Source organism: Monomorium pharaonis, chromosome 1, assembly GCF_013373865.1.
Source record: "Monomorium pharaonis isolate MP-MQ-018 chromosome 1, ASM1337386v2, whole genome shotgun sequence".
In the NCBI taxonomy this organism is placed as follows: domain Eukaryota; kingdom Metazoa; phylum Arthropoda; class Insecta; order Hymenoptera; family Formicidae; genus Monomorium; species Monomorium pharaonis.
The window spans coordinates 11,799,820-11,810,103 of NC_050467.1; the positions used below are offsets into that span (position 1 = coordinate 11,799,820).

Genomic DNA, 10,284 nt, shown 5'->3' on the forward strand with positions numbered 1-10,284 from the left:
ATCGTTTACGGTGTTTATCTGGGCAAGGATGGAATGATGCTTGGTAATAAAAAGTTTGACGTGGACAGCGAAGATAACATAATTGTCGACGGTATGCGATACGTTGGCACACCGGGTTTTTACGAACTGATCTTTAAAAGATATCCCGATGATTCCCTCTACACGGAAAACGATAAACGAAAGTATAAAAACATATTGTTGGTTACAAATGCACATAAACGAAATCACGTTTCACACGGTCGATTATTGAGCAACAAAGGATATAAGTATAAATATAATTGCACCGTTATTAAATGATAAATTTACGATTGGAAAAGGATTACCTAACGTTGTGACATTAAATGATAACGCGATCGATTATGTGCACTGGGATGATCCCAACGAGCTAGTGAATCGCTTACGTTTGCTTGAAACTTCGCGTCAAGCTGGTCACAATGCACATGATAATGAGATGTTGTCAATAATTGAAGAACTTCGCGAGGCTGGTCTTATTATAAATTAACGTTAAACGAACATAAAATGAACATGAAACCAACATAAAAGAACGTGAAACCAACGTGAAAGAACGTGAAATTAACGTTAAACGAACGTGAAAGAACGTGAAACCAATGTGAAAAAACGTGAAACCAACGTGAAAAAACGTGAAACAAATGTGAAAGAACGTGAAACCAACATGAAAGAACGTGAAACCAACGTGAAAGAACGTAAAATGAACGCGAAAGAACGTGAAAAAACGTAAAATGAACGCGAAAGAATATGAAAAAACGTGAAACAAACGTAAAAGAACATAAAATGAACGTGAAAGAACGTAAAAGAACGTAAAAGAACGTGAAAGAACGAAATAAATCATAGTGTAATTTCATCGCGCGCGTTCTTACTTGATCGATAGTTTGCGAAACATGAAATCATCGAAATTCAATAGACGTGTTAGTTCTGAGAGGTTGCGACTCGTCGAGGAACTGCTCCAGCAAGAAGAAATTTTCCACGAAGACGTGTTGTAGTTCGAGGATACGACGACTTGTGGCAGGCTGATATCGTTGAGATGCATCCGTATTCACGTTTCAACAAAGGCTATCACTACATACTCACTGTCATCGATGTGTTGAGCAAATATGCGTGGATTGTACCACTCAAGAGCAAGGGTGGAAGCGAGACGGCTAACGCTATCGCCAAGATAATTCGAGAGAGCAGTAGACATCCGAAAAACTTGCAAACCGATATGGGGAAGGAGTTTTACAACGCTGATGTACAGAAATTCTTGAAAAACATGATATCAATCATTATTCTACGTACTCTGTAATGAAAGCGTCGGTTGTTGAGCGATTCAATCGCACGCTGAAAAACGACATGTGGAAGCAATTTACGTTCAACGGTGATTACAAATGGATTGATATGTTACCGCGTCTCGTGTCTACTTACAATACCCGAAAGCATTGAACAATTGGCATGCGACCCATTGACGTAACGCCCGCGGTAACTGAAAGACTCTTAGTTACAGTATACAACGCTATAAAAATTTAAAGTGGGTGACTCTGTACGCGTAAGCAAGTACAAAACTGTCTTTGAAAAGGATTATACACCAAATTGGACGACTGAGGTGTTTAAAATCATTAAAGTCCAGCATACCAATCCCGTAACCTATTTACTCGAGGATTATTGCGGAAAATCTATATCTGGAGCGTTCTACGAGTACGAATTGCATCGCACGACTCATCCGGATGTATTTCTTGTGGAAAAAATATTACGCAGGAAGGGTGACGAGGTCTATGTAAAGTGGTTGGGATTCGATGGATCGCACAATTCATGGATACACAAAGACAATATCATTTGATTCATACAGAAAAAATAAACGTTTATTTATTATAAACATACAAAAGTACAATGTATAAAATATACAAATAAATTTTATAATACATAACAAAGAGTATCTTTATTATTCCTTCTTCCTTATCCTTAATATATAATAGGTATAAAAATCTTTTTTCGTACGAGTTTTAGATATATAAAAATACATGTGAAATATGAAATACAAAAACGCAGAAATATAAAATACATAAAATATGTGTAAAATGTATAATATATACAGTACAAAATGTAAAACTACAAAAATACATGATATAAAATATACAAATATGAAATACGTATTTAATACAATATATTACAAAGGTATCCGCCAATGTCCCCACGGCAATGTTTCAATCGAATCCGGCACGAGATATCGTTTGTCATCGTACGGGCTCAGGGCAATTTTTTTTTCGGATATCGTGTATACTTCATGTAACTTTGATCGTATACATGATTGACGACGTGTCATTTCGATTTTTTCGCAGAGACAGCGTGTATAATCATCGAATGTTATAGTTCGCGCGACGACGCTGCTCTTGACACCTTTAGCCTTTTTGGTGTTTTTCTTCCTATCCACCTTTATTGCATACATTTTCGCCCTGAGTCCAACAAACTCGGTCATTATCGCACCGTTGTTCTCGTCCTTCATTAAACCCGGTACTTTTTTATTTTCAAGAGGCATACTGTATGCGTTGTTGATCGAATAATCGCTTGTGTCGAATCTTGCAATATCACGCTTCATATTTTCATAAATATTCTCGCACTCGACATGGTATATGAGACACTGTCGGTGTCGGTATACATTACTTTGCATTTATCGCGATATAGTGGTAGCATGTACTCGTGGTGAAATTCATATTTTGGAAATGTCGAGTATACACATTCCTACGTAGATCGGTTTGTTGAATTTCACCTCGAGATTATGCAGTTCGATAGCGATTAAGTTCTCCGAAAATACGCTTCTGCTGTGAAAATTAGGTTTTGCGATTATTGCCTCCGCGCCGTACCGTCCGTCCCATTTTGTTAAAAGTTTTACGTCAACGTGATTGCGCACATTCTCCATAGTTTTCCCGAATACCGCATTATTCATAAGTTTATATAAATTTTTTTCGAAATTATTTTTTGCAAGGGTTCGGAATTGTGTGTTTAATTCTATATACTTGCAGAGTCATGGAGATTGTGCGAATTTTAACACGCGGTGTATTTGTGTTACGCGGAGACCATGACGCATGCACTGTTGCAAGTTGCGATAATGAATGATGTAACGCTTCTTATCGCAAACAGTTGCAAGCAATTTCTCTTCTCGCGTACCGGGCGGCTTGAGTAGGAATAGGAGGGTGGTTCTGACTACGGGGCTCCGAGGGGGGGGTGAGGGGCGGCGGGGTATTTGCGGGGAGGGGTATGACGTCACGCGGGGTATGACGTCACGCGGGGGAGGGGGGATGACGTCACACAAACGGGTGCCGCCGCTTATCAGTATAAACATTTATGTAAACAACATGCTAGTTGTAACCTGATATAAACAAATACCGGTCGGTAGCCGCTTATCAGTATAAACATTTATGTAAACTACAAGTCAATTGTAACTAGATATAAACAATAACTTGCCGGTCACCGCTTATCAGTATAAACATTTCTAAGAAAAATAATATGCGAGTTGCAACTTGATATAAACAATTAGGCCCTGCGGCTAGAAGTAGTAATTAGGTATAAACAATTTTTATCTATGGGTCTTTCTATCGCTTATCAGTATAAACATTTTTTAAGTAAAATAATATGCGAGTTGCAACTTGATATAAACGAATTTCTAAGAATATTTATCGTACGGAGCGCCGAATCGTCGGCAGCTGATAAATTTATTCGACAGCTCTTGGAATAGCTATAAACAAAAATCGCTGACCATATCCGGTAGCGGTTTGTTATAAACAAATTTTTTATCGCGACAAGGAGCGCCGAACCGTTGGCAGCTTAAATTTCTAGATAATGAATCGGTAGTGAGTGCGTTAAAATTAGATATTTGTGGAGGGGATAAAAATTAGATATTTTGTGGAGGGGATAAAAATTAGATTTTTTGTTGAGGGGGATAAAAAAAGGGGGTATTTCGTGGAGGGGATAATAATATAAAAAAGAGCTCCCGACAACGTTATTGCATCAGTCAAATAGTGGAATACGAACGGTAAAGCTTTAACAACGTTACCGCAGCAGTTGATTGGTGGAAGTCAGATTGTAAAGTGTCTGAAGAAAGAACCGTACGAGATGAACTATTACGTTCCGATCCAACAGAATGACGGGTGCGATAAATCGTAAGTATTTTTAATTAAATTAAAATCTATATATTTAAATCCTATATATTTTCTATATTTTTCTATAACTTGATATATTCTTTTTGCAGAACATTATCGCAGCCGCGCTATACTCCTCGCATCCTGGGAAGGCGATTCGCTTTAACCGCCACTGCCTACAAATATTTGGATATCGGAGTCAGTGTGGGACGTGAACCTTTTGTGGAGATGATTCTTGGCGACAACAAAAGCAATCAGATACAGCTGTCACGTGATACCTGGGTAATAATGATCGAGAAACGCATGGATATCGAGCGACTCCTGCAGTCAACCACCGCTACATCATTGTGGATTAATGATCTTTTCATCGAACTCGTCAAATTACGTAATGAAATTGTCATAAAATTTACATTAAATAATAAAGCTTTGTATATGAAACCATTAACTGTGCAATTTTTATTAAATCTTGAAGATGTTATCAATAATGTCTACTTTAAATTGTCGCGGGATATGTTTGTAGTGAAAGAAAAATATAATCGATTTGTAAACTGCTTGCAGCGAAATAACATTAATAATAAGTGCGATGCTGTAAAGCTATTAGATGAAATATGTGTAAAAACTTCGCTCATAGATTGCGAACTGATGGTTTATGCATCAGACAATATTGTATATGATGCTTTGAATAATAAATAAATATGTATTTGTATAAACGTTTTAGAATTATTTTTTCCTACTAATTATCCTAACTTAAAAACTATTTTAATCAATAAATGGGGAAGAGGAAATATAAACGGGTAATGGAAATATAAAAAATACACAACACATAAAAAATTATTTTTTATTGCTAGACCACCAATTAAACAGTTTAAATACATTCTGTAAAGCGCAATTGTTCACATGATTCCGACAACGTAAGGTGTACGTAATGTCCAACTTATTTAGAGGTTTTATGTCTTCGTAATGCACCTCGATATTTTCGACATTAGCTTCCTCTTTCGCCTCGTCCAGGAGTAAGTCCTGCAGCCATTCTCGTTTCTCGCATCCCTTTACGTACACGACAATTTCATCATTAGTTGCAGTTGTACCCATCACTGCCTTTGTAATTAAATCTCTAGCCATGCTGTGCGGAATCAATCCATCCTCCATATTCCGTGATGATTCACTTTCAACCACGCCACCTGACGTCTTTCTGCCTTGGTAAGGTATTCCCATGGATAGGTGGGTGTAAACATGTAGTGGGTGAGTTCAAATCCATCTTTGAGAGAGGCAAATTCCTTAACGATAAATTCTCCACCAACGATGAAACCTTGCAGATCCACGAACGTTGGTACAGACATGACAGCTGTCGTTGAGAATACTGTGATCCGTCTCGACGCGTTATAAATTTTTATATCATCTTGATATTGTTTTGGAGAAAAAGTGGCGCCGCACTTAGGTAATTTTGCGCACAACGTTGGTCAACGGGTTGTACTGAATCACACGATCGTGTATAATGAGACAGTACGCGGTAGTGTTCGCGGGCACGTTTTCTCTGCATTCAAATTCTAAGCGTACGTCCACGGTTGCGCTCTTGATCGATTCGTTTTGTCGAGAGCAATCGATAATCACGAATGGACCATTATGTCGAAACATGGTGACGGATTGATTCGGCTCGAGATAATCATATCCGTAATAGTTTTTACAGAAATGTGCGTACGTATCGTACAGAATCGACCATTTATTTTTATCAAAATCTAGATTCAAATCATCGTACGGATAACATTCCGAGTTTAAATAGAGTTTTGCGTTGATTAATTTGCAATGATCGAATCGACTCATATTTTCAGACATGTTATTCTTCCGACCAGCCTGCAGAGCGAAAACGACGTATCGAGGCTTCTCGAGCTGAGTAGCGGTCTTGATGGCCCACGAATGTTTGGTTGTGCTTTGCAATAAAGGATACTCATATAGATCCCAAGAACGAAATGCCATGCTGAGGTATCGCCCGCTTTCTAGCGCACGCAGCATCGACAGTTTATTTATCTCGTTCAGTAACACATGCGGCATTCGCCACTGAACTTTGAGTAATTCAATCTTCGGCTCCAATTCTGAACTTCCCATCAGACAATTGTTATCGTTACGCGCGCGTATTAAAATCAGCTCATGGCGAGCGTTGATCACCACGCGTCTGTAATCTTCACAAAATCCCAACAGCATGTTGAGCGGTACGCAAAAATTAAAGTATCCGTTCGGAGGATTCCACGGATCCCAGCCGGCGTTTCTCGCGATTACGCTTCTGGCAGCTGACATAGTTACATAGTTCTTGAGAGTGCTGGTTATTCCGACGTTTCTGTTTCGATCAATCTCCACACCGTCGAGCTCGTATCAAATCTCATCGAACATGAACGCGATGCAATTATTTGCCAATGTCACATCAGATCCCGCAACTGGTTTCTTTATTATAAGTTTTCCTTCAATGTATAAAAAACTTTCGTACGGTAACGTGTAAAGATCGTGTTGTTGTATAGGAATTCTTATCTCATCGTTGTATTCAAACGTCGTGTTGGCGAACGGATTGTACGTGTGAGTCTCGATCTTGACGATGCGATCGGCTCGTCCTCGATATTTAAAATATCCGTCATTGTCGCACAGCAAATCCCAGAGATTGTAGATATTCAACGTTCGACGCGGTGAGCCTCTTTTTCTTGGAACAGTCGGATGATCGAATATTCGATTATCGAATGTCGTCGCAAAAGTATCGGATGACTGCTGTAACGTTGGTGTTTTCGTCGTAAAGATGTTTATTTTTCTAGCGCGTTCCGACGCGTTTAGTACGAGCATCTCACGTTTGCGTTATCGTTGCAGCCGTCGTCGCACATGCAATCTGACGGTAATTTCTTCTCCTCGAAAATCGAGCAATCGTCCGTTCTGGTCAACCACGCGTATCGTCAGATTTGTAACGCTCCGCACGATGATCGGCAGGTAAATGATCTGCGACGACCTTTCCGAGATCTTATATCCAGGTGGCACGTTCGGTGAAAACTCGTGTATCGCGTGCACGCTTTTGTCGTTGCTGTACGCGCCCGCGGTCACGTTGCACTCTACGCGGATAATGTTTACATTCATTATGTTGATCGACACGTCTGACTCATGCCATATTCGCGGTTCTAGTATACGCTTCGATGTGAATCCCAGGAGCGAGCCGATGTTGTTTGATTTGCCAAAATTTATTTTGTGTGCGCATCTGATCTCGCATCTCATCGTATTATAGTTTGCGCGGATCGTTATCGGATCTTTATCCCCGCCATTACTGCCTTCAGTCGTGACATCACGTCGCGGACGTATTTGCGAAATCTCACGTTTCAAAAACTCATTAATGGCATGCAACTCGTACGATCCCTCGGGAATCGTAATCTCCGCGTTGTCTTTGCCAAAGTAAAATTTATTGTTGGAAGCATTCACGTTCGGTATCGTGTTATATGTTTCAAAGATTGCTAAACCGAGCTCGTAATCGTCGTCGCTCAAATCTATAGCCGGAGAGTAGCTTGCCGCAAGAATGCTGCTCTTACCGCTCAGCGTAAGTGTCAGCGACATGTTTGAACGAATACTGAGATTAAACAGCGCAACGTCGGTCTTTAAATCGAGTGCAAAAATAGCAGACAAAGTTGTCCGCAATTCCTTTGATCGTAAGTTTGATACGACGTTCGATTGTACTCTATCTTTGTCACATCGTCCCCAAAATATCGTACGAGTTCTCTGGGTGGCCGCAGATTGCCGAAACTGTCGAAATACGCTACGTGATTTCTCCCAGTGAGTACCGGGACCCTCCGCATCGTCCAGATTTACAATACCGCTCTCGTTTTGACGCGCACCGCTCGTCGGTAGCGCGTTACGCATAAACACTCCTCTGAAATACGGGATACACAATCGTTTTGCCAATTGAAGTAGTTGCATGTTCGTCGTCACACCCGCGGGTATTCTTAACGCCTCTTTGACATATTTTTTCGTTTCGCTTTTACACCTTTTCCGTACTTGTACGGGGCGAGGTACAGCCCTCGTCCGCCTCTGTACGGGGCGAGATACACTCCGCGCCCTTCCATCGCGCGATTGTGACGTTGCAGCTCCTCGAACTGACGTCGCGCAGTTTTGCTGTCGTTTACCACCTTTGTCACACCGGCCGCGCCGCCGATCAATGATCCGAGCGCGCCCAACATCGGTAAAATTGATAACATGCCGCCTCGTCTGGCTGTCGGAAGTATACGTTTTTTTTTTCGTTACCTTTTTTTTCTTCTTCATACCCATACCTATCTTTGTCTTGGCTTTCATGGCTGCCCAGATGGCAGCAGCGGCTGCTCTTTCTCCGAGAGCCGAATCTTTCGCGATTACGCGTTTTCGTGCTTTCGCAGCGAGTATCTCGTCCGCCGCGTGTCTGTCGGCGAGCTCGTTGCTCCGAGAATACGCAATGTCGTGTTCGCGGCACGCTGCGTCCAGCGGATTTATACCTCTATCGCCTTTAGCTAATCGTTTTTCCAAGTGGGTTCCCGGTCCGCAAAATTGATAACCGGGGATATGTAGCTCGAAGGGAAGCGCGTTTATCACGCGATTCAAAAGATGACCGCAGCCCTTTTTTATCTTTGCGACAGCTGGCATTCGCTACAATTCTTGATCAACGGCGCGGGTCCGTCGATGTGCGTTTGCTGCCACGGCTGATTATAATGTTCGTTGCAGCGACGATATTGCTGAACTTCGAAATCAACCTTTATATGTTCCGGAAGCTTGTCCCACACGTGTTCGATATAGTTGCCGCACTCGCGTAACAGAACGATCTTTGGTACGAATTGTAACTGCTCAGCACTCAAATTTATAATATCAGAGGGATGTGACAGTATGAGATACATGTTTGCTACTGAGCGATGCGCGATTTTGCATGCATATAAATAGTTTGGCGAGGTTTTTGTTGCCTAGTAATTTTTTATTACTTGCTCTAAAAAACAGTGCGAGTACTATTATGAAAAATAGTTTTCAAGCCACGAGTGAATCGTCAAAGGGTGATAGTTTACTTGAGCATCGATGATAAGCTCAAGTGGCATTTCCACAGCGTGGGGATAAGTACCAAAATCATAAACAATGCCTTCGAAGCCGGACTGCACCGTCAGTTTGACTTCAAACTGTGAAGCATTCGCTCTTCGCCGAAAAAATTTGAAAAGTAGTTCAGAAAAAAGTTAAAAAGTGCAAGTAAAATGGCAGCGTTCGGTCCGCATAACACCGTTCGAATAGTAAGTATTTTTTATACTACCTATTCTTATGTTATTTTATATTAACTTACATTAATTTATATTAATATTTTTTAATTTTTTTACAGTGCATATCTAAAGAAACGAGAATAGCACTGCCCAACATGCCAGCGCTGGGGTTCATCCCTGTAAAAAGTCAGCAGGCGGTGCGCACAGCAAAGCGCCACCCAAAGACGTTTCCGCGCCTCAGCAGGAACGCATACGTGCGAATACCTGCTAGCATTGTAAGTACCCTTTTTCTACAAATACATTGTTTTTGTAATTGATAATTTTATATTTTTACATGTTTTTTTATAGTGTTACCGTTGCGGACTCGTCACCGGGCGCACAATAGTCAACGTCCGCGGTTACGTGGATGTAGCTGCTCATCAATTAAAAGTAAGAAACACGCGAGACTTCACGCGGCGGTATAATGAATGGTTATGGCGAGAGGAGGGCAAAGGCGAGGACGAAGACGAGTACGACCTCTTCGATCTGTTCGATTTGCGATACCTCTTTGGAGATGAAGAAGTCGAAGAGGGCGAAATAGAACGAGACTGGGAGTTCGACATGTATTTAAAAACTATAGTTAATTGGATAGATAAAATTTATAATAGAGAGTAAGAAAATTATATTTTTATATTATTTACTAATTATATGTATTTTAATTTTTTTTATATATTTATATATTTTATATATTCATATATTTTCCTTTTTTCTATTAGATTTAGCTTATTATAATATAAAATATTATAATTTTATTCTATCACATTATGTTATTATTAATGTTTGTGTAATATTAATTGTAATATTAATGTTTTAAATATTTTAAATATATATATTATACATATATTGCATATCTTTTTTATTCATCCTTCAATCCTGCATGATATCCTATTTTCTTT

At 40.1% G+C, this 10,284-nt stretch overlaps 3 protein-coding genes across 3 annotated transcripts; 2 read left to right on the top strand and 1 right to left on the bottom strand.

Moving 5' to 3' along the window:
* The first annotated feature begins 3,889 nt into the window (after nt 1-3,889).
* LOC118648303 lies at nt 3,890-4,833 on the top strand. The gene is made up of 2 exons (XM_036294639.1): nt 3,890-4,148; nt 4,238-4,833. Exons 1-2 carry the CDS (start codon nt 4,102-4,104, stop codon nt 4,818-4,820), a joined length of 630 nt encoding a protein of 209 aa, XP_036150532.1. The 5' UTR covers nt 3,890-4,101; the 3' UTR covers nt 4,821-4,833.
* Nucleotides 4,834-5,558: 725 nt separating this feature from the next.
* On the bottom strand, nt 5,559-6,416 carry LOC118646450. Its single transcript, XM_036289376.1, has one exon. The coding sequence runs from the start codon at nt 6,414-6,416 to the stop codon at nt 5,559-5,561; it is 858 nt and encodes a 285-aa protein (XP_036145269.1).
* Nucleotides 6,417-9,479: 3,063 nt separating this feature from the next.
* On the top strand, nt 9,480-10,035 carry LOC118648326. Its single transcript, XM_036294653.1, has 2 exons — nt 9,480-9,624; nt 9,698-10,035. The coding sequence occupies exons 1-2, from the start codon at nt 9,505-9,507 to the stop codon at nt 10,001-10,003; spliced, it is 426 nt and encodes a 141-aa protein (XP_036150546.1). The 5' UTR covers nt 9,480-9,504; the 3' UTR covers nt 10,004-10,035.
* The last annotated feature ends 249 nt before the right edge of the window (nt 10,036-10,284 follow it).